This window comes from Aspergillus costaricaensis (assembly GCF_003184835.1).
Source record: "Aspergillus costaricaensis CBS 115574 unplaced genomic scaffold BO79scaffold_5, whole genome shotgun sequence".
Lineage (NCBI taxonomy): Eukaryota > Fungi > Ascomycota > Eurotiomycetes > Eurotiales > Aspergillaceae > Aspergillus > Aspergillus costaricensis.
Genome location: NW_020291805.1, coordinates 301,715 through 323,697, shown reverse-complemented (window position 1 = coordinate 323,697; position 21,983 = coordinate 301,715). Strand labels below are relative to the sequence as shown.

The following is a 21,983-nucleotide window of genomic DNA, read 5'->3' as shown; positions in this document are numbered from 1 at the left end:
GGAATTCACACCGGCCTGTAAGATGCAGCGATGCAGCGTGATGCAGAAGCCCGGCGGCTACAGAGCGGCTGAGAGCGCTTCTGGCCGCTGATTCGCTGCCGCCGGAGATGTCACAAGAAACAGTGATGCCTGAGGCATATAACCCTATCGGCGCCGCGATTATGTTCCTCCGAAAATTTCATCTGAGCTTCCGCATCATCGGAGATTGTCTGCCAGCGGGACCTCAAATCCGACCATTGCTGCTGCTGTTCTAGATTGAATCGATAGAGATTCGACTATCTTTTCATTGACCTTCTCCGCCCACCGCAACAGGTACACCCAACCCCCCCACCAGCTTCAGTCGCCGCGCAAGTTTGCTTACTCCGACCCAGTCACCTTATCCCCGTCCTCCGCACACCACAGGCCCCCGGGCCAAACCTCTTGTCAAGATGTCTCTCGTCAACCTCGCCCACGTCTGCTCGCACCTGAACAATGCCTGCAAGGCCCGTCTCGGCCTCACCTCCATCCCCAACTCCAAGCTCCACCTGAAACTCGCCCTCGCGCTCCAAAACGACGGCTACCTCTCCTCCGTCGTCCGCGGAGGCCCGACTCCTCCCCCTGTACACCCTATCCTCGGCAACCCGAACCCAGTCGATGAGGTCGAAGGCATCGAGCCCGTGACTCAAAGTAACGTCGCTACCCGACGACTCTGGCTTGGTCTGAAGTACTGGCAGAGCGAGCCCGTGCTAGGCAAGTTGAGCATGGTTAGCAAGCCGACACGACGAGTGACGATCGATGTGGCTGGTCTGCGTCGGGTGATTCGCGGTGAGCGGGATAACACTGTTGAGGGTATTCGCTCGCCTGGTGAGAGCTTGTACATCTCCACGGACCGGGGTATCTTGGAAGCTAGGGAATGTGTGGAGAAGAAGCTGGGTGGGTTGGTCTTGTGCCGTATTCGCTAAGGACTTTATACGGAGAGGGAAGGATGATAGATGGATTACTTTTGATTCTTGTGGTTTTGCATTTATAGCGGAGTTTGGTCAGTCGCGCTGTGTCTCATCCCATGCTTTGTATGTTTTATGTCGCGACTTTGGGATGGATACCTTGTATAGTAACTAGGTGACTTCATGTACGATCTACCATTTTGAAGGCCTGTTTTTCTTATCTTTTGTGCTGGCTGCCAGTGATGATGGCTTGGTTGGAGCCGATGGTCATTGTAGGTGGTGAATCTAGCTGCTCGTGATGTTCATCTAGCTCTGGTCTTTTGTTTACAGGGGATCCGCCTAGCTATGGTTCAACAAACCTCAGGGACAGCCAAGCAACAGGTTTAGAGCTCGGTGAATGACTCAGGAAGACATTCTCGTATCCAGGCAGGGTTTCGTGCACATCTACCAGGATCAACCCCTCTACTACTACGATGTTCTCAACAAGTTGCAGCTGGCCAGGTCATCTATCGACATACAGAACCACCCGGTAGTGTCCGATGGCTTACTGCTCCGCCTGTGAGCACCTTGAAATCAGAGTGCTTTAATGATTATGGCATTCTGCTGCAGCTCTACACCGACCTGCCTGATCCAGTAGATTCTGCTGCTTGCATCTAGCAGTGTCTGCTGACAATATCCTGTTATCCATGTGCATGTGAGCTCCTTCCCATGGGTCTCTTTTGCGGCGGTTGTCTCGCTTTGACCGTTCATCGAATTAGTGCACCGGTTTATGAAGCTGCCTTACGCATGGCTCAGCTGTCGTGGCGGCGCTGATATAAGCAACAGGTTCGCCATGCAATATTGGCAAGTACGGAATATTTTCTTCCTGTTAGAACTCCTAGAAACGCCGTTGAGTAGCCGATACAATAGTAATTCTCAATTTATACTTTCCTGTTGGTGCATGGACTCTGCTGCCATTGCCAACACCTCACCGTGCAATGGGAGGACATCAGATCTTCCAATGTTAGTCATAGAATTTGGACCAAGTCTGATGCGCAGTGTGTCTGGATTGAGCCAGCGATGTTATCTCCGGGCTGTCCGGATACTGACTTGAGATCACCATGACCCATTAATCTATCGTCGATGTACCAACGAGATAGGTAGCAGGAATGCTGGTTAGGACGAAGGGGGCATGGTCTGGTGGGATTGTAAAACCACGGTGGGTAGGGCAGGACACCCCAGGCGTTTGTGACTACCGAGATAATATCGGGTGAGCTTCAAAGCAATATCAGACGCCACGAATCATCCACACTCTTTACTCGGGAGGTTACCTCAGCGACTTTCCGTTGGGTCGCAATGATGTACGCCATACGCAACCCGGCAATGTCTCACAGCTTGTGCTGGTTCAATTTAATCGAGTAATCGGTTCGATCCACGAGAGAAGGCCCTGGTTGCTTTGTCTTCTGGATTCTTCTTGTCCAAGGTTTCCCCTTATTTGCCTCGGCACATTGTTTGCTCAGATGGGGTCATTTAGTGTATCCAGAATATAGGCAAATAGCCAGGGATCCCCTCAATAGATCGGGGTGGTAAGTTTCCCTATTCATGATCTATCATTAGTTCGATTGCTGTTTGCACGTCAGTGACCTCGTACGAAGAAGTAGTTTCATCAAGTCAGCGTCGGGAAAGGAGTATTGGCTGACACGGACGCCCTCAGTTTGGGCGACAAAACATGCAGCTGTGTGTGCCCAACTCATCGAGGAGCAGTGACATTTCAGGCCGGGAACCTGAAGCTCCCCGCCCTGTGGATTCTCGACTTTAGGCCGCCATCCGTCCTTGACCGTGGTGTGTGTGTGCTCCCGATCCACTCCACAATATATACACCAAATCTCTGTGGTAGTTGAATTGAACTGGGTCCTTCCCTCCAGCATAGGCAGCTGTAGAGCAAATGCGAGTAGCGCATCCTCGACAGTGGGGATGGATCCGTAGATAGACAAGGGCTAGATGTCTACCAGTTGGAGTTTGAGATGGACTGGACAAGCGCCAGACTATGGTTCGGTTCACCAGCACCATGGAGTACAACGATATGCGCATAGCCAAAAGAACGATCTGGAGTGGAGTTAAGAATAATGACGGTAGATGCGGTAGCAAAGTCCCGATGGGGAAAGGAAGATCGGGTCTATTTTGGCCCTCGACCGGTGGACTCAGGCACCCAGGCCAGTCCCCGCCGTCCGCCCCGTGATTCGCAGTTTGCTTCTCTTTCCCACTGCAACCTCCGCTTCATCATCGGCCTTGGTCTTGTTCTCCTTCTTCGTCCCTGTCCACAATTGGATCCCAATCAAGGCCCAGTCGATGTGGGTGGAGAGACATGGGACCATTGACACGGTGCCCAGTAACTTTATTCCCTTTAACTTCCCCCCTCCCAAAGAAAAAAACAAAAGCCCCTTACCCGCAATGTTCCATCAGCAAATGGACTGACTGGCAATTGGGCCAAGGCCGTGAATAATAGTAGGTAATGTTCTCGTCCTTATGCCCAGCGGACGCATGTTCCCTGCCGAGTCCTGCGGTTGCTGCCCAAAACCCTATGCAGCACCGGATCCTTCGACTCCTCATTTCTTGTCCTGACATGCGCGGTTGAGGGCAAGATCAACATACAGGAGTTGGCTATGTCCCGCTGGTGGAGTCTCGCTGCGATTTACTGCCGGGTCCATCCATGGCTATGTACCCCAGTATGCCTGGTGCAGCTCCACTGATTGCACGGAAGACTGGCAGGGCGTCTAGCTCCGGGAGTTATTGTCTGGCTGCTGCGCCGGCGGACTTCCTTATTGCTCTTCATCGTCCCTTGTTCTCCCGGACGTCTCTGGCTCAATCGATCCCCCTCAACCCTGTCGGCGAGGCACGGTGGAGACCTGGCTCGATTGGCCCTGGAAGCAAGATAGATTCGTTGTTTTCCGTATAGTACGAGGTATCTTCCGGCACGCGCTTGCTCCCTGACAGAGCGGAGCCCGGCCTTGAGCAATCCAGTCCTATTGCCACTGACAGTGGAGTTCTTCATATTTCTTCCAACTTGCCATATCTCACGCGGCCTTTGAAATTAAAAGCTTATCTGGTGCCGTGGGCCGTCCACCCTCTTATTTTATTTTTTTCCCACATTATCTGCTACTTTGCTATAATAAAACGCCCCATTCTACTCGCTGTCAGGCACCATTCTGAAAGGTCTGGACTGAACAGGCTGAGGTTGCCTCGCCATTGTGTATACCCGTTCATTCTTCTATATAAATCATCAGCCTCATGTCCACGGTCCTTTCACCCTCATTGATCGCAATGTCTTCAGGTCTCAGTTATTTCTCACGAGCATCTGGGAGCAGCGGCTCCTGCACACATTCCATCAGCAGTGATGATTCGTGGTCTCGCCACAGGTCAGCCCCAATGCAATATTCTCCTTATTTTGTTCCTGGTGGTGTCGTCGGGGGAAGCTCACCTTGTACAGTGGCATCATGCCCCAACAACCGTCCGTATACGGGACTTCGGGCGAGGCGCCCGTGATCTATCATCCAAGGTACCTTGTCACTATCTTGTATCGGCTCTACTTCCTTTCTTTGCAGAATCTGTCATACTGAGACTCTCATGTCACTCATCCTTAGCGCTAGAAGGTTCTCCCCTCCGCATATTGAGCGTGGACCCATAGATACTCAGGCTCCTGTCAAGCCCAACAAACCAGTTTCGTCGGAATTTGCTATGCCATACAGCGGACTTCCAGTGACTTCACATGCATTGGGAACCATTCCCGTGTCTGCAGGAGGTGCCTTGCCACGCCCCACAGCTCTGTACCCAGAGTGGGACCACCCTGCTCGCCTCCCAGCGGAGTCACTTAGGCGTGATTACGACCTAGTCAGACCCTACGAAACTTCGGAGTACCTGATTGAAAGAAACAGTCGACGCGCAACGGAGAAGCCTAAAGGCGCTACCCGGTATCACTCGCAGAGACGGCCGTCTAATCGTGACGAGTTCGACGGACCCCATCAGTTGCTAGACCCACCGTCACCGCGGGTCATAGCAGCCCAAGGGAGGGATTTGCCTCATCTACCTACTAATCTAGATGTCTCAGAGCAAGATCAAATCCTGTCGTCAGTAAACGACCGACTGTCACAGTGTGCCTTTGACTTCGTTGCAAAGTATCAATTTCCGATTCCACTGGAACCGGACAAGAGACCGGTGAGAGTTCCTTCTGACCGCGAGTGGACCGAGTGGGTATATCTCCTAAAGAGACTGGCGACCAAGCGTCGTATCCCAGCCCGGGTGTTGTATAATGGCCAGATCAAGCAATTAGTGACCGTTCTGGAGAATTCCCTGGAGATGAGACATGCCGCCAAGCATCAATCCCGGCCCATCAAGGATGATCGGAATGTTCTTCAACTTATCTCAGCTGGCACGCAGGTGGCCAAGATTCTCAAGGATGCCAATGCCATGGAATTCCTTGACCGCCTCTATCTTGATACAGAAAAACGCATCCATGATCGACGCAGCCGTCGCGTCAAATTTGCCAGCCCATGAACTAGGGTATTTGCCAGCCTTTGCCTAAATTATGATGATGATGATTTGAGTTATGGCCACACGATCCTGCCTTCCCATGGACCAAGTGCAGACCGCCATGCTCCTGTTTTTGTGGTTTACCCCTCCGCACCTCTGGACGGTTGTTCCCAGGAAGGAGACTTCCCAAGGAGAACAAACACAGTGCCCGTGGAATATCCGGATTACCCGTCCATTGTTCAAGCGGAACTGCGGACCTTTACCTTACCCTTACGGATGGATTGACTTTGTCCAAGCGTCCCACATATGGCCCCTGGATATGGATTCCCCAGTACTACCGGATTGGCCGATTCGATGATCTCAGGCCATGACCGGCCGAGATTTTAAACAAGTTTGGTTCAATAGATCCCCTTTGATTGGACGATGATGAAGTATGCCATGGTGATATTAGGGCTTCTTTTATGCCGTTATGGAGGTTTCTCGTGTGTTCCTCGGGTTTATTTGTCTCTTTTTATATGTTGTCTGGATTTCCATGATCAGATTACCTTTCGGCTTTAGATTATACTTTTGGTGCCGTTATATGCTTTTGAACCTTATGCCTTGGTATGGGTTGAAGATTTGTCTATTCCTTATGTTTCTCCTTCAATATCATGTTGTACAGCTCATTTTGGCTGATCCGGGTGGCCTTTTGTTTTTTTGCACTGCGGTCGACTTCCGTTGATCTAGAGGTTACATGGCTGTTGAATTGTCATGTTTATTGCGTTCTGTTGGCTTTTCAGGCTGAACACTTATATGAAACTCTGCGCTGGCTCAGTGCTTGGTCCATTTTTGAATTGTCCACTAGCACTGATAAAGCGTTGTCAGCAGCCAGACTTTGTGTCTTTCTCAGGGACATATACAAATACTTTTTGGACTCTACGAAGCGGGAATACAGTGTTATTTTCACACTATAGAGCCATACGAGCGTTTGCTGAAGGGAGATGAGGTGGAAAGACATGGGGCCACATTGGGGGAAAATTCCTGCAGAATTAATAGTCTGTTATGCGCCTTCTCTGTCCGGACATGATAATCGGCCAAGATTGGCCTCAGGCACAGAGACAGAAGGGGCCTTTTTCTAAACCCCTAGTGCTTCTCAACCAGCCCTTGCCTCAATCAAGATAGTCTGGCAATCAACAGACGGCTATCATTCTTACTGCCCTTACTAACGAACCAGGTACAATCTTACCCCCAACCTCCTCAAAGAGCCACCATACTTGGCGCGCCACTTGTTACCTCTCTGCAAAAACATACGTAATACAACGGGACCAAACAAAACCACGAGAACTGGGCGATTTATAGGCCCAACAAATCATTGCTTTCGAGGTCAGCGGGCAGCCTGAGGCATGGCCCAGAAGGAAGTGCATGATGATCACTAGCATTCTTTCTGGAGTAATTGTACTAGCCTAGTAAGTAAGTATCTAGTAGTGTCTGTCATTTGGTATGTGACAGAGATAACTGTACTACCTGTTACACTAGAACATCTTGTTATAGTGTTATCTTCTTTCAATAGTTTTAAAATGTCCATAATACCAAAGTATTTTCATTTGGTAACTAAAATCCGATCGCATTAACTTGTGTCATGAAATGAACTCATAAGTCAGGTACTATCTCTAACATGGTATACTGGGTTTAACTCCCCACCGAACTTATTTAAACGTACTTACTGAGACATTCAAGCTGTACTAGTTGCTAGTATCAAACAAATTTTATCAGCAGCGGGTTCACCCAATCCATCATGATATATATCTTGTACTACTATTCCAGTTTCACTACTAGCACTACTCATAATCATCCCTTTTCCTCTTTCTCCCCCCCTCCCTACTACTAGTACTATTATTCTCATTCCACCCCTCCAAAAAGTCCAAAAGTCTACATACAAGCTCCTCCTTCCTACGCGCGGGCCTCGGGCCTATCGGCAGTTCATCATCCCATTCAGACTCCGCCTGCTCCGACAAACACTCCCGCCTCACCAGGGTCAGTCCCAGCCCATACATCCGCCAGCAATCCCATACCGCCATGCCGAGTGCGTGCCAGGACTGTGACAGGTCCTGCTGGGAACCGCGTGGGGACGTGGACATTGACTTGCTGCTGCTGCTGCTGCTGTTGTTGTTGTTGTTGTTATCCTCGCGGGTTAGCTGTTCTTCTCCGACAGGTCTGATCATGCTATAGCGGCTTGGATTAAGCCACTCGGTGCTTCTTGTGCAGTTGTCGGAAGGCTTGAAGCATAAATTAGGAGGTAGTGGTAGTGGAGTTTGCGTGGCTTTCTGATGTAACTTGCGGATTTTGCCGAGGGCTTTTGTAGATGGTCGACGTTGAGCTCGCGGCTGTAGGTCAAAGTCTGTGTCTGTACCTGCATCCGTTTTGAACAGATCCAAATTCTCATCTAAGCCCTCCAACCACCCAACAACAGTTCTTATCTCACGATAATTAATGCCTAACCACTTGAACTCCTCATCATCGTCAGTATCTATGTCCATATAGTCATCTTTCATTCTCTGAAGTCGAGCATCAGTGAACAATCTCAGCTTCTTGCCAACAGATAACAATTCATATCTCAGCTGTAGAAACCACAACGGACGGTAGATGCGATACTCTTCGAGCCATGAGGGAGGTCCCACGTCGTGTAGCTTGTACGGTTCCATGTCTGTCTGTGTGGATGCACTTGTCTTTGGATCTAGGTCTTCTTTGGTCCAGCGGTGCGGATGAACGCTCCGAAGCCGGGTTAGGAAGGTGGATAGACATGCGCATGCTAGACGCTGGATGTTGGCCGCGAGGGTGATCATTTCGAGGAGGGTTGTGTGGGCTGGTGGGGAATCGAAGGAGAGGGAGGAATCATCATTCCCTAATAGGAGTGTAGTATAACAGATGGTGCGGCTGACTGCTGGTTGTGAGGAAAATTGACGTAGTTTGGTGATTATGTGGAAGTGCCGACGGATAGCAACGGACATGATGGGGTTGTTTTTGAGGGTGTATTTGACAATGCGTATGGCTTCGCGGTGGGCTTTGGATGATGTTCGTGCTGATCTTCGTGATTGTTTCTTTGGTGAGGTGCTGGGGGCTGCTGAGGTGGTGAAGAGGTCGTGTAGTGGTGGGGAGATTTGAATGAGGCTTTCGAGCGTGATCCAGTCTGCTGTGTAGTCGATGATTAGGGAGAGGAGCTCGTATGGAAGCTTGCTTAGGGGGTCCATTTTGGTGCTGATGTTGTGAGTGGAGTTGGTGGTTCTGTTCTTTGGGGTGACCAAAATCTGGATATGTGTGAGAAGGTTAAGATGACATATTCTATCGTCAGACAAACTTATCATGCAGATTTACGTGCTTTTGGCGTCATTCTATGGTTGCATGCAGTCGGGTCTCGCAACAAAAAAAACATCAGCTATACTTACATAACATACTGTTATAACGCAAAAAAAGCTCAAACAAAAGACAAATACGGAGGATTCCATCAGTTTCTTCCAAACAACGTCCTCCACACAGCTCTCAACGACAACCTCTCCGGCCACCTCATCAATACCCCAGCCCCGATCATCACCGACACCAGGACCGACCCCAGCCCAGCAACGCCTAGCAACTTCCCCTGCCTCTTCACAGACGCAATAACCTCCGAGTACCGTTGGTTACTGAAGCTTACCCGAGAATACTGTGTCTGCCATCCCAGGCTCGGTACATAGCGGTCTAGTGTCTCCTCCACCGTCTTGCGCAACTTGTAGACGGGACTCTTGACTCCCCAACGCATTTCCAGATAATTCTGCTTGGACAGGTCGTTGATGGCCCATGTATCGGCCGTGCGTTGGTTGGTGTATGCTTGCAATGCTGCGGCACGGGCAGAGGCTCGAGCTTCAGGTGTAGGACTGACATGATCGTCATAGACGCCGTATTGGTCCATAAAAGAGAAGAGAACGCGGATATCTTCAAGTCCGGCGTTCAGTCCCTGTCCATAGAAAGGCAGGACGGCGTGTGCAGCATCGCCGACTATTACTACGCTGGAGCCGAAGTGGTGTGGTTTACATTTCAGACTGATGAGAGGAAGGTGTGGGTTCTCGGTGAATTGCTGGGATAGGGCTTCAGGCGAAATCAGGTTGGGACAGACGCCGGGAAAATTATAATCGAAGGAGGTCACAAGGTCTTGCGGTGAGCTCTTTTCCAGTTTCTCATAGTGCCAGGCTGGTGCGAATAACGTGCAGGTGAAGGATTTATCAGCCGATGGAAGCGCAATGAACATGAATTCTTTGCCCGGCCAGATGTGTAGATGGTTGGGAGAGATCTGGAAGTCTCCTGTTTCTGGGTGTGGGGGTATGCGAAATTCACACCAAAGCGCGTCGATGTATTCTTGCTGATAGTCTACTCGGGCGAACTTCATCATATGATAGCGGGAGGCGGAGTGGGCACCGTCGGCGCCGATGAGGTAGTCGAAGGTGATTTCGATCTCGGTCACTGATTCCGGAGTGTAAGCGGTGCCCGGAGTGCGGCGTTCGAGCCAGGCACGGTTGGTGCGGAAGTCGGCGCCGGTGAGCTTGTGGTTGAAGAATATCTTGACGTTTGGCGTGCGCGACAGTTCATCCAGGAGGGCATTGTTGAGAGTGCCGCGGTCAACGGCATTGATGGCCTAAGGACAATGTTAGATGGATTTGTTGGAGAATGAGAGGGCTGAAGGCATACCCGGCCGTGGACGTCATAGGTTTGCGCAGCTTCCCAAAGCTTGCCGTCGCTTCGGCCATGAATCATACGTCCGTGCATGGGGATGGCGTCGGCGAGGACGCGCTTGATGAGCTCCTCTCGATTCGCCTGCCGCATGGCAGTGATTCCCCGCTCGGAGAGGGCGAGATTGATGGACTTGGTGAAATTCAGAGGAATTGTGTTTGGATCACGCAGATCTGTAAATCAACATGTAGTGTGAGAATGGCCCCATTCTTGATAGAGATCGAGTCATCAGGAAGATGCGGGGTCGATGATGATAGAGTCATCGCAGCCTGTCGGATGGCAAGGGAAGCAGGATATCCAGGATAACCTGGCAGCGTATAGCGACTAACCTCCGCGTAGTTCGTACATCTCAACATCGTCGCCTCTAGCTGCAGCGTAGAGAGCCGCCAGGGACCCCACCGGGCCAGCACCCACGATGACCACTTTCTGTCGTCCAGCAGACGGTTCCGCCATGTTGACCGGAGTCCGTGATCGAGAGTCTACCTGGACACTTGATGTGATTTGGGAGTCTTGGAGATGATCCCGAGTCTGCGTAGTATAAAGACCTGCAGATCGGCCGAGCTTAAACTGATATTGAAATGGCAACTGACAGCTGCGTCACACGCATTCCTTCTTTCTTCCATATGGCGGTGGGTCTGTGGAACATTTTTACGGCCAACAGGAGTTTGTTCTAGCCGCTCCCCGCCGATAAGCATCGGGACTGATTGACCAACGAGCATGTCCCATTGAGGACCCTTGACGCCGGTTACGCGCGCTTGTTGGCGCTTACTTAGGGTAAGACCGGATACACTAGTCCAGTTCAGGCTAAGGTCAAACAGCCCACACTAACCCAAAGCGGGAATGGAGTGCCTGGAATTGGCCGGGCGGATAAGCGCCACGCCACGCCAGGCCCATCCGCGGGGGATTGTCCCATTTTTTCCCTTCTAGCCCAACTTATATTCCTCCGGCGACCATTTTTCTCGATTCTTTCTTTCCTAGCGGTCATTTACCTGATTCTCTTACATTCGCGATATAGCTCGATCTCAAAATGGCGGAAGTCGCAACGCGGAAATGCATGGGGCTGGACTGTGACAAGAACGCAGGCACGTTGCAGTGTCCGACATGCCTCAAGGCGGGCACGGATAGCTTCTTCTGCTCGCAGGACTGTTTCAAACGGAGTTGGGTAGGCTACCTTACGTGACCCATCCGGCTCACGTGGGTTTGAACGTTTTTCGAGGTGATCTGCGAATGCTGACTGGTCCGATGCAGAGCGAACACAAGACTATTCACAAGAAGAGTAATTTCCTGGCCAACCTCTTCACTCCTAAAGTAGTTTCTGAACCAGATCCAGCAACCGGCTTGTACAACCCCTTCCCTGCCTTCCAGTTTGCCGGCAACCTGCGCCCTGTCTACCCGCTGTCGGCTCCGCGAACCGTCCCGAAGACCATCCCCCACCCCGACTACGCCAAGGATGGCATTCCTCGTTCCGAGCAGAAGTTCGTTGGCCGCAACAACATCAAGATCCTGAGTAAGGAGGAACAGGAGGGCATGCGCAAGGTGTGCCGTCTGGCCCGTGAGGTGCTGGATATTGCTGCCCGGGAGTTGAAGCCCGGTGTCACGACCGATTACATTGATGAGGTGGTTCACAAGGCTTGTATCGAGCGTGAAGTGAGTGCTTTTCCGGGCATATTGAGTTATGATGTTTAGTGGTGGTTTGGTTTGGTGCTGATGCGATTGACTACAGTCGTACCCCTCCCCCCTCAACTACTACAATTTCCCCAAGTCGGTTTGCACGTCAATCAACGAGATTATCTGCCACGGTATCCCCGACCAGCGACCCCTCGAGGACGGCGACATTGTCAACATTGACGTCACGCTGTACCACAACGGTTTCCACGGAGACATCAACGAGACCTACTATGTCGGTGACAAGGCCAAGGCCAACCCCGATGCGGTGCGCGTGGTTGAGACGGCGCGTGAGTGCTTGGACAAGTCCATTGAGCTGGTGAAGCCGGGCATGCTGTTCCGCGACCCTGGCAATGTGATCGAGAAGCACGCCAAGTCCCGGGACTGCAGTGTGGTCAAGAGCTACTGCGGTCACGGTATCAACCAGCTGTTCCACTGCGCTCCTAACGTTCCTCACTACGCGAAGAACAAGGCCGTTGGTGTTGCCAAGCCCGGTATGTGCTTCACCATCGAGCCCATGATCAACCAGGGTACCCACCGCGATCGTACCTGGCCCGATGACTGGACCAGCTCCACGGCCGACGGAGCCTTCTCCGCCCAGTTCGAGCATACACTTTTGGTTACGGAGGATGGTGTTGAGGTGCTGACGGCGCGCTTCCCCGACTCGCCCGGTGGGCCTGTGCCCATTCCGGCTGCTGCGGAAGCGTGAGTTTCAAGTACATTGCATGCAGATAGCGTAACGAGATAGAGCGTTTATGATTACGAGGGTTGGGTGTGATGCGTGCTGTATTGGCACTGTTTTGGGGTGTTCTTAGTGATTATTATGCCGCTGTCTTTGTTCGTCGTTGAAGATATCCTTAGTGTATAGGAGTGGACCATGACCTTATCCATGTTTGTGTATTTTGGTGTCTGGCATTGCGTTGTCGCAGTATAGTTTACTATCAGACCAGGATGAAGGTGGACCAAGCCAAACTACCAGCGAAATCATCACAGGAGAGCGTAGTTAGCATTACGTACGCGGCCGGATCGGAGAAGATAGCCTTAACGATAGAGTTGCGATTGCGATATCCGAGAAGAGACCATCGCCATCGGGGCGGGCGGACCCGTTTCCGTTTTGAGGAAGTCTCTCCCTTATCTGTATTTTTCTGACAACTCTCCTCGGATGAGTATGTATGGCCATGTCTAAATCGACATCCACAAGTGACACTTGCCTACGCGGCTCCAATTCTGTGTAACCATCGAGGATGATCCCTCAATGTCGTGCCTCGGCCGAGCGAGAGATGGCAGTTATGTTGCCGATAAAACCAATCAAGACGGTCTCTGACGGTATTTCCGCAAGTGGGGAAAAGATGCTTATCTCCACGTGACAATAGCGCAGGGGCCCATTATCCCAACTAGTGGAAGTCTAGTTAGTGAGTCCTTTAGTGAGCAGTTATTACTTATTCGCCCTTCTGCCTCTGACAATCGGTGACTCTTCCCTCGCTTCATTCTCCCCTCCTTCTTCTCCACCTTCTCGACTTTGTGTCGACTCCCTGGCCCCCTTGGTAATGGAGATTACCCTTCTCTAGAGTCATTCCCCCACTATGTCTCCAGAAAGGATTCCTTCCGAGACCTCCCCGTTGCTGGGTCCCCAAAGCAATGTCTCTACCACGGGGGCTATTCCCAACCTTGGCCGTCAGGATGTTGAGTCCGGCGAGCAGACTCTTCCGCCCCAGGAGGACCAGGCCAAAGATGCTTCCGAGGCCGGGAAGGGCCTAAGGTATATCATTCCGGCTATCTCTCTGGGAGTATGTGATTCCCCATCTATTTGCGCATAGGAGATTCCTCGGTAATACTAATGCCGCCCAGGTATTCCTCTCCGCAGCCGACCAAACCATCATTATGGCCAGTTATGGGCAGATTGGCAGTGACTTGGAGGCCCTCAACCTGACCAGCTGGATCGCCACCTCCTACTTTCTGACTTTGACCTCGTTTCAGCCGCTCTACGGCAAATTGAGTGATATCTTTGGTCGCAAAGCATGTCTCTTGTTCGCATATGCCATCTTCGGCATCGGTTGCTTGTTCTGCGGTCTTGCGCAGAACATCGATCAGCTCATCGCTGCACGCGTAGGTTGAACTGTTGTATTCTCTCTTCGAGACAGTAACTGACGATGGCCAGGTTTTCCAAGGTATTGGTGGCGGCGGTATGACCACCGTCGTGAGTATCCTGATGAGTGACATTGTTCCTCTCCGGGACCGGGGTGTTTGGCAGGGCGTGATCAATATCATCTATGCGACGGGCTCCGGCATAGGTGCCCCTCTAGGTACGCTCGATCAATGGCAACGATTGGAACTCTCTAACCGATTATGCAGGTGGTATCTTATCCGACTTTATCGGCTGGCGATGGTACGTTCCTTCAACCACTCTCGTTACGCACCCTCCTCTAACCTAACCCAGGGCCTTCATCGCTCAAGTCCCCCTGTGCATTCTCGCCTTCATCGCCGTGACTGTCATGCTCGACCTCCCCGCCCAGGAAGACAGCCACTGGAAGACGAAACTGCGCCGCATCGACTTTCCCGGCGCCATCGTCCTTGTCGGCGCAGTCTTCGGCTTCCTCCTCGGTCTGGACCGTGGCAGCAACGTCTCCTGGACAATGCCGATTACCATCGTTTCTCTGAGCGTCTCCACAGCTCTCTTCGCTCTCTTCATTGTTATAGAGGTCTTCTACGCCGCCGAACCATTCGCCCCCGGCCACATCATTTTCAACCGGACCTTCTTCGCCGCATACGCTTGTAACTTCTTCAGTTTCGGCGGCTGGCTCGCCGCCCTATTCTACATCCCTCTCTTCTTCCAAGCCGTCGACGGCGTCTCCGCCACCGTTGCCGGTCTTCGACTTCTCCCTAGCATCATCTCCGGCGTCAGTGGCTCCCTCTTCGCCGGCTACATCATGAAGTGGACGGGCAAATTCTACTGGCTCACCATTGCCGCATACACCGGCCTCACGATAGGCCTTACCACCATCTTCATGGCCTCTGGTGCAGTCACCGAGAACACCACCGTCCTAGTACTAGGCATGGTCGGTTGCGCCTTTGGAAACGGTATCGGTGTAACTTCTACCTTAATCAGTCTCAGTAAGCCTCTTCCTCGCTTCACTCCCCATCAGTTCCACAACCCGATTCTCTAACCTCATTCCAATAGTCTCCAACTCCACACCCGAAGACCAAGCCGTCGTGACAGCCTGCTCCTACCTTTTCCGCTCCCTCGGCTCCGTCATCGGCCTCTCCCTCTCCTCAACAGTCGTTCAGCAACTCCTCCGCGAACGCCTGCACTTTGCCCTCCGCGACAGCAAAGACATTGATAAGATTGTCGACGGTGTCCGTCAAAGTCTCGACTTCATTAAGACCCTGGATCCGACTACTGCGAAGATCGTTCGTAGCTGTTATGGCTGGGCCACGAACAAGGGCTTCGCATTCTTGGTTGGGGTTGTGTTTTGTGCGTTGATTAGCAGTTTCTTTATCAGAGAGAAGAAGTTGTCGCGGTAGGATATACATATATTTCGGGGTTGGACTCTGGCTGTTGGTGGTAAGGGGACTTGGGTAGATGATGATAGTTTGCGGGGATGCTTACTTGCATTGAGGAAGGGGGGCGTATACACTTGCATAGTGGCTGTATATGCCACTGTCGGATGGTTAAAAGACATGCTAGAGGTGGTACTACATATATGATGACTTAGATGGCATTATCTGGTCCGGTGATAAAAGGGTTGGATCTACTTAGTTGTGATCCATCGGATACGAAAATGGATTTGGGAAAAGGAAGCATTAGATCGTCTGATACTAGACTGATCATGGAGATTATCTTTTTTGTTGTACATATGCATGCATTCCCGGGTGTATCTATTAGTACTATAGTTTGGACAAAATTGATTTCATCAGATGCATATTAACGCAGCCCTTACTACTACCAATATTGACCGAGGCAGCAAGCAACCCAGAATTCAAGTGCCAGGCGTAGCATATGAGTTAGCAATTATGAGATACCCAAGTTCCCTCGATGAGATTAACTGGAAGTAACCCATCCCATGATCACAAGCTGCATTTTCATTCAGAAGAGTAGTCAACGTTGGGAAGAGAAGAGAGAAGAAGTGGTGTTGAGTCAGGTACAGAAGAAGGCGGTGATGGGACTTTGAATATTTTAAGCCTTGGATGGCTCCAGCTCCGCCAACTTTCCCCGGAACCCCAAACTGTCAGCCTCTCCAAGTCACACTGTCGCGGTTTGAGAGACAACAGCACCTGCAGCCCCCGAGAGTTCCACCGGCGACTCCCAGGGAAATCTCACAAGCATGATCCTATCGGCCTAACCGTCACATTTCTTTGTCGCCCGCCATGTCGGACACCCGCCCACGGCTGGCGCTGTCACGATATCGTCCCATTCTTTACCTGCTCTCCGGGGTAGCCGCCGCCTACGCGATCGTCTACATCCACAACTACATTTCCTCCTCTCCTCCGTCGCCTTCCCGAACTTCCCTCCGACGCCGCAGAGCCGTCCGTCGCCGGCGACGCAGAAGCGAAGCCAGCAACGCCAGTGATCATCCTATTGACGACACCCCGTCGACGCGAGCTATCGCGCACCTGGAACAACTGGAGCGCCAGAATGGAGTTTACGGAACATTTCGCATCGAGACAGAGGATGGAAGGCGCGTGGAAAGTGGCCTCCTCCCGTCCCTTCTCGCAACGCGGGACCAGCTCATGGAGGAAGTGGGGGTTCCCCAAGCTCATGCGGAGCGGATGCGCGAGATGATGGAAGACACATTTCTGGAATCTTTCTTGGCACTGGACTTTCCGCCCACACATTTCATACAAGAAGGTTGTCCGGAATGGGAATACTTGATGGTAGAGCTCCAGCGGCGGGGGATCTCGCAGGCCGGAATCGAGAGGGCCTTGATGCGATTCAATGCAGACAATAACTACGGGGAGGAGTTACGGCGGCGGAGACAGAACGGCGAGAGGGTCACGTTGTCGACATCGACCTTTCCCGAAGAGTCACCGCCGGCACCGAATATGGATGGTGGGGAGACGGTGGTGGATGATCAGAGTGTGTTTTCGTGGAGGGATGGAAATAACGATGCCTCGCCAACGAGAGAAGGGCAGAATCTGCTCAACTTGCTGTACCATATTGCTGAGGACCAGGCCAGACGGGACGGGTATATCCATCGCGGCGTGACTTGCAATAGCTGCGGAGCCATGCCCATTCAGGGTATTCGGTACAGATGCGCGAACTGCATCGACTACGATCTGTGTGAAACCTGCGAAGCCATGGGAGTGCACATCAAGACACACCTGTTCTATAAGGTCCGTATACCTGCCCCATTCCTGGGCAATCCTCGACAGTCTCAGCCGGTCTGGTACCCTGGGAAGCCTACCATGCTGCCGCGCAGCTTATCTCGGTCTTTGGCCAAGCGCCTCATGAAGGAGACGAGCTTCGAAAATACCGAGTTGGATGCGCTTTGGGACCAGTTCCGCTGCTTGGCCAACCATGAGTGGGAAGAAGATCCGAACAAGCTCTACATGGCCATCGATAGGAAGACGTTTGACCGGTGTTTCGTGCCGAACACATCCATCCGCCCACCGCCGCCTAGCCTGATCTACGACCGCATGTTTGCCTTCTATGATACCAACGGGGATGGTCTGATTGGATTCGAGGAGTTCTTGAAAGGAATTGCCAGCCTCAACAATAAGAGCAATGACGAGCGGCTACGGCGCGTATTCCGTGGCTACGACATTGATGGTGATGGCTACATCGAGCGGAAGGACTTCCTACGGGTTTTCCGGGCCTACTATGCGCTTAGTAGAGAGCTGACTCGAGACATGGTGGCAGGTATGGAGGACGACTTTCTCGAAGGCGGTGCTCGGGATGTTGTTCTGGGAAGTCAGCCGATCAGCTCGGCCTTTCCGGGCAGCATTCCCTCCGGGGAAGTCTCGAGGACCGGAGAGGGTAAGCGTATGAATCAAGACGGCGACATGGAGCTCGTGGACAACGAAGGGATCGTACGAGCAGACCGCGCGGATACCGCAGATCGACACTCGGTTGTGGGAGACGCTGCGGTGCGAAGCCAATACGGCAGCGTGCGACCCATGTTCCCAACTGCGGCCCGCCTGGCGACTCCATCCGGATCTGGCGTGGCTCATACTTCAGGAAGCAACACTAGAAGAGAAGTCAACGGTGACGATGGTAGTAATATCCCTGACGATGTCTCCAACTCTTCCGGTGCCAGTGACAGGTGGCCCCCGCCGGAGCATGTTCGAGACTACGATATCGTGAACGCCCTTGGATATCATGTGCCTTTGAACGATATCACTGACCCGGTCGATCGAGCCCGCGTTGGTACTGCGGTCTACAACAGAATGTGCGCTCAGGACCGACTCCGGGTTAACATGGCTCACAGCACGGGCATCCACAACCGCTGGCAGCGCAGACGGTTCTATACTGATGAGGAAGACGGCGCAACTGTTCCGCCCGGCTATCGCAGCGACATGGACGTGGATGGCCTGAGCGAGGATGAGGACGAAGATGATGTCGACGAGCCCCAGCCCGAGTCTCACCCCCCATCTCCCCGATCTCGCTCCTCCTCCAAGGTGCGGTTCCAAGATGATCTCACCGACGACTACGACGTGCGCTCCAACCCGTCAACCTCATCTCGCAGCATCCTGGTGGGTGAACGGTGGGGCGGGTTCGAGATTCCAGAGGTCGAAAGAGATGTCGGCAAAGAGATCCTGTATCAAGTCACCCAGCAAGGGTTCAACGAGCTGCTCGACCTCTTATTCAAGCCGAAAGAGGACCTCCTTATGGAGGCCTTCCGCACCCGGGCCGAGCGTAAGATGTGGGCGCGCGAAATCGAACAAGTCGAGCAGGCGGAATCCGGTACACAACTCGCACCGGAGCAAACCAACAACGAGCCGGACGAGCATCCAGAGTCATCGATGGTTAATCCATTCCGTGACCATTCCCTGGACGAACTGCTCAGCCGGGCAGGCTACTCCGTCCGCAGTCCACCTCTCGAGCCCGTCCAGGATGGCCCAGTTCTTCCCCCTCCCACCCCAGACCTGGGTGTCCCCAACGACGACGTTGTCTACCTCGGCGTTCCTGAAGTCGAAGAAGAAGGCGACGACGACGACGAAGAAGAAGCCATGCACCCACGATCCAGCCACGACTTCCTCCGCACCCTGGGAACAGAACACACACCCATGTCCCCCTCCTCTCACGCGTCCACCTTCGAAGAAGACGACGACGAAGTAGTCAACGACGACTACGAAGAATCATCCCGACCCCCATCCACCGCATCCTACTACGATCCCACCCTCCCACACCACCGACCCAACGAACCCGACGAGCCCTACCACAACCACCACGACGACTCCGACCTCATCCTCTCTAGCAGCACCAACAGTCCCGCCTTCCCACCCCAACAAAGCCACCACCTCCCCGCCGAACTCCGTCTCGAACCCACCGCTACAACCTCCTTCCCAGCCCCCACCTCCCCCTCCATCTCCTCCCCGGAAGCAGAAGCCACAGCTCCCAAACTCTCCCCCTCCCCTATCCACCCCCTACCCCTCTCGTCATCATCCTCTGCCCCTCCTCTCCCTAGACAGGCCAGTCCGCCACGGCCCCCATCCAAGGCTCGCATCGCCCATCTCGCTTACCTAGAGAAGGTCGAGCGAGAAGCCAAGGAACGCGGCGGCAGTGGCGCAAAGCTTAATTTCTCGGAGTTTGCGCAGCGGATGGCGATGGATCGCGGTCGTGCGTTGGCGTTTGTCGCGAGTTGGATTGAGATGGCTAGTTTTTAGGTGTTTACTTTTTTTTGTGGACGTAAGTAGTAATGGGTGGGTTTGTATATTAGGTTCATTGTGTGTGTGAGAGAGCATGATGGTATGGAAATAGTAGATTTCATGACTTGATTTAACTAATCATACTACCTACCTTTTCTTCTTCTATCTATTACTGTTATGTTATGTATCACGTTGTAGGACAATACGACCAAGAAGTGATATACGTCACGTTCAAAAACGCATCATCATATAGTCGATATAACCCATTTCATGCATACTATATCTATTACACAACACACAAAAACACCTATACAGAAAAAAAGAAACAGCGAACGAAACAACCCTAATCCCAATACTTAATCAACCCGTCCAACCCACCCGTAACAACCTTACTAGTTTCCTGCGGATGCCAATCGAGACAAGTAGTCGCGCCACCTTCCTTCCCACCAGCCAGGATCTTATGGTACATTTTACCCGTCTTCCAATCCCAGAAGCAGACATAGCCGCCACTATCACCGGACGCGATGAACTGTCCGTCAGGGGAGATCTTGATATCAATAGCGTAGCCGGCGTTATTGTGGCCGCGGAAACTCTTCTTCCGGTTCTGGCGGAATTTGTCTGTGGCGCCGTACACGACGATCTGGTTGTCGCCGGATTGGAAGGCGACGTATTTGCCGTTGGGGTGGGGGGTGGCGCGGGTGAGGGCGAACATGTATGGTTCGGCGATGAATTTGATGGGGACGGGGATACCGTATTCCCAGGCGCGGAGGGATTTGTCGTCGGAGGTGGAGATGAAGCGACGGTTGTCGTCGACGAAGGTGATGGTGTTGATGGCTGCCAGGTGGTGGTCGTATTCTTGGACCAGTTCGCCGGAGCGGGTATCGAATTGCACGATCTTCTTGTCGGACATACCGGCCAGGAATTCGTGGGAGTGTTCGGCGCCTGGGTTGAAGCGGATGACGTGGGGGGTCTTGCCGGTGCTGAAGCGGCCGAGACATTTGCCGTATTCGGTATCCCAGAGCTTGATTTGGCGGTCGTAGGAGGCTGTGAGGAAGGTGGTGCCGCTGGGGTGGAAGTCGGTGTCTGTGATGGCTTTTGAGTGGCCGGAGAAAGTGCGTAGCAGTTCGCGCGAGTGGTAGGCATCCCAGATCTTGGCTTTGCCGTCGGCGGCGGAGGAGAGGAGGAGGTGGCCGGAGCGGGGGAAGAAGCGGAGGGAGGTGATGGCCTTGGTGTGCGATTTCCAGGTATGGATGAGTTTCTTGGGGATGAAGTTCTTGACACTGCCGGGACCTTTGCGGAGGTCGATGTCCAGATCTTGAGGAATGTGCATGTACGTGCGGCCCAGGTAGTCGAACTGCTCTGTGCCGTGGAATTCGGTGGATTCGACCTTGGTCGTGTCGTCTTGGTAGTCGGTGGCTTCTTTGCTCATGGCGGGCATGGCTGACGGGGCCAGGTCCTCCTCTTCGTCGACCTCGACGTACTCCTCGTCGCTGGCGAGTTCGCGATCCTCGTCAGCGGCCTCCTCCTCGTAGAACTCCTCGCGTTGGTATTTCGCCCATGGGCCGAGGTAGGCACCTTCACCTTCAACGATGCTGGGGTCACCCTTCTTTTGCCGCTTCGCGCGCAGCGCTGCAGAGGCCTCCTTGGAGGGCTTCATCTGAATAACATCGCGGCCACCAAATTTGGCTGCGCTATCAAGATTGCCGACAAACTGGCCCGGGAGACCTGGGTTGCGCGTGTAGCCTAGACTCTGGAAGGTACGGTGTTGCGCGGCGAAGGTCGCCTCACTGATGGCTGCTTCTTCGGCGAATCCGGTCGGGACATTCTTGCGCTTGAGACCGTTTGCTAGTCCGGCAGGTTTGAAGGGGTTGACTGGGCCTTGAGACGGCCGCGAGAGATCATCGTAGGTTGCGTTGTAGGTCAGCGCAGTGGATGAGGTGTTAGCGAGCATCATCTGCATGTGAGCTTGATCCTGTAGGTTTGTTAGATACACCAGACATTCCGAATTGGGTAATCTTAGGGGATTCATTGCATAGCAGCGATCTCAAGAGAAACTGGGGGACCAAACCTCTGTGTTCACTTCTGGCGCCGCGACAATCGTGGTCGCTGAGGGCACCGTAGGTTGGGCTTGAGTGGGCTTCGCCGAGTCATCGTCGCTAGACTCGTAGCCGGCGCCGAGTAATGATGCCATGATTGCTGCGATGGCTGTGATTCAGGGAAGAATGAACTAATTGAACTTCCCCGATGCGGCGAGAAATGAAGTGGAAGCAAGCTTGGTTTCTACGATCGGCAGAAGTCCCACGCCCGACTTTTACGGAAGGCGGAAGCACCGCCCACGCAAGATTC

The 21,983-nt window shown here is 52.8% G+C and overlaps 8 protein-coding genes across 8 annotated transcripts; 5 read left to right on the top strand and 3 right to left on the bottom strand.

Moving 5' to 3' along the window:
* The first annotated feature begins 226 nt into the window (after positions 1–226).
* BO79DRAFT_167137 (mitochondrial 37S ribosomal protein uS8m) lies at positions 227–1,200 on the top strand. The gene is made up of 2 exons (XM_025679365.1): positions 227–312; positions 372–1,200. The coding sequence occupies exon 2, from the start codon at positions 429–431 to the stop codon at positions 939–941; it is 513 nt and encodes a 170-aa protein (XP_025543058.1). The 5' UTR covers positions 227–312; positions 372–428; the 3' UTR covers positions 942–1,200.
* A 3,023-nt stretch (positions 1,201–4,223) lies between these two features.
* On the top strand, positions 4,224–5,453 carry BO79DRAFT_139439 (uncharacterized protein; the record flags this gene model as incomplete). Its single annotated transcript, XM_025678194.1, has 3 exons — positions 4,224–4,318; positions 4,390–4,458; positions 4,544–5,453. 3 exons carry the CDS (start codon positions 4,224–4,226, stop codon positions 5,451–5,453), a joined length of 1,074 nt encoding a protein of 357 aa, XP_025543057.1.
* Positions 5,454–7,246: 1,793 nt separating this feature from the next.
* On the bottom strand, positions 7,247–8,656 carry BO79DRAFT_276960 (uncharacterized protein; the record flags this gene model as incomplete). The annotated part of the gene is made up of 1 exon (XM_025687787.1): positions 7,247–8,656. One exon carries the CDS (start codon positions 8,654–8,656, stop codon positions 7,247–7,249), a length of 1,410 nt encoding a protein of 469 aa, XP_025543056.1.
* Positions 8,657–8,806: 150 nt separating this feature from the next.
* On the bottom strand, positions 8,807–10,752 carry bna4 (kynurenine 3-monooxygenase). Its single transcript, XM_025680619.1, has 3 exons — positions 10,496–10,752; positions 10,125–10,339; positions 8,807–10,071 (listed from the first exon to the last, which is right to left on the bottom strand). Exons 1-3 carry the CDS (start codon positions 10,617–10,619, stop codon positions 8,911–8,913), a joined length of 1,500 nt encoding a protein of 499 aa, XP_025543055.1. The 5' UTR covers positions 10,620–10,752; the 3' UTR covers positions 8,807–8,910.
* Positions 10,753–11,098: 346 nt separating this feature from the next.
* On the top strand, positions 11,099–12,807 carry BO79DRAFT_167127 (methionine aminopeptidase MAP1). Its single transcript, XM_025679364.1, has 3 exons — positions 11,099–11,328; positions 11,415–11,813; positions 11,890–12,807. Exons 1-3 carry the CDS (start codon positions 11,194–11,196, stop codon positions 12,538–12,540), a joined length of 1,185 nt encoding a protein of 394 aa, XP_025543054.1. The 5' UTR covers positions 11,099–11,193; the 3' UTR covers positions 12,541–12,807.
* Positions 12,808–13,318: 511 nt separating this feature from the next.
* On the top strand, positions 13,319–15,681 carry BO79DRAFT_167123 (putative MFS multidrug transporter). Its single transcript, XM_025679363.1, has 6 exons — positions 13,319–13,618; positions 13,680–13,937; positions 13,990–14,134; positions 14,184–14,217; positions 14,269–14,942; positions 15,010–15,681. Exons 1-6 carry the CDS (start codon positions 13,415–13,417, stop codon positions 15,351–15,353), a joined length of 1,659 nt encoding a protein of 552 aa, XP_025543053.1. The 5' UTR covers positions 13,319–13,414; the 3' UTR covers positions 15,354–15,681.
* Positions 15,682–16,072: 391 nt separating this feature from the next.
* BO79DRAFT_235528 (EF hand domain protein) lies at positions 16,073–19,690 on the top strand. Its single transcript, XM_025684487.1, has 6 exons — positions 16,073–16,236; positions 16,267–16,318; positions 16,352–17,014; positions 17,045–17,215; positions 17,249–19,305; positions 19,461–19,690. Exons 1-6 carry the CDS (start codon positions 16,197–16,199, stop codon positions 19,565–19,567), a joined length of 3,090 nt encoding a protein of 1,029 aa, XP_025543052.1. The 5' UTR covers positions 16,073–16,196; the 3' UTR covers positions 19,568–19,690.
* Positions 19,691–19,949: 259 nt separating this feature from the next.
* Positions 19,950–21,880, bottom strand: BO79DRAFT_235527 (WD40 repeat domain-containing protein). Its single transcript, XM_025684486.1, has 2 exons — positions 21,706–21,880; positions 19,950–21,609 (listed from the first exon to the last, which is right to left on the bottom strand). Exons 1-2 carry the CDS (start codon positions 21,826–21,828, stop codon positions 19,981–19,983), a joined length of 1,752 nt encoding a protein of 583 aa, XP_025543051.1. The 5' UTR covers positions 21,829–21,880; the 3' UTR covers positions 19,950–19,980.
* Between the last annotated feature and the right edge of the window lie 103 nt (positions 21,881–21,983).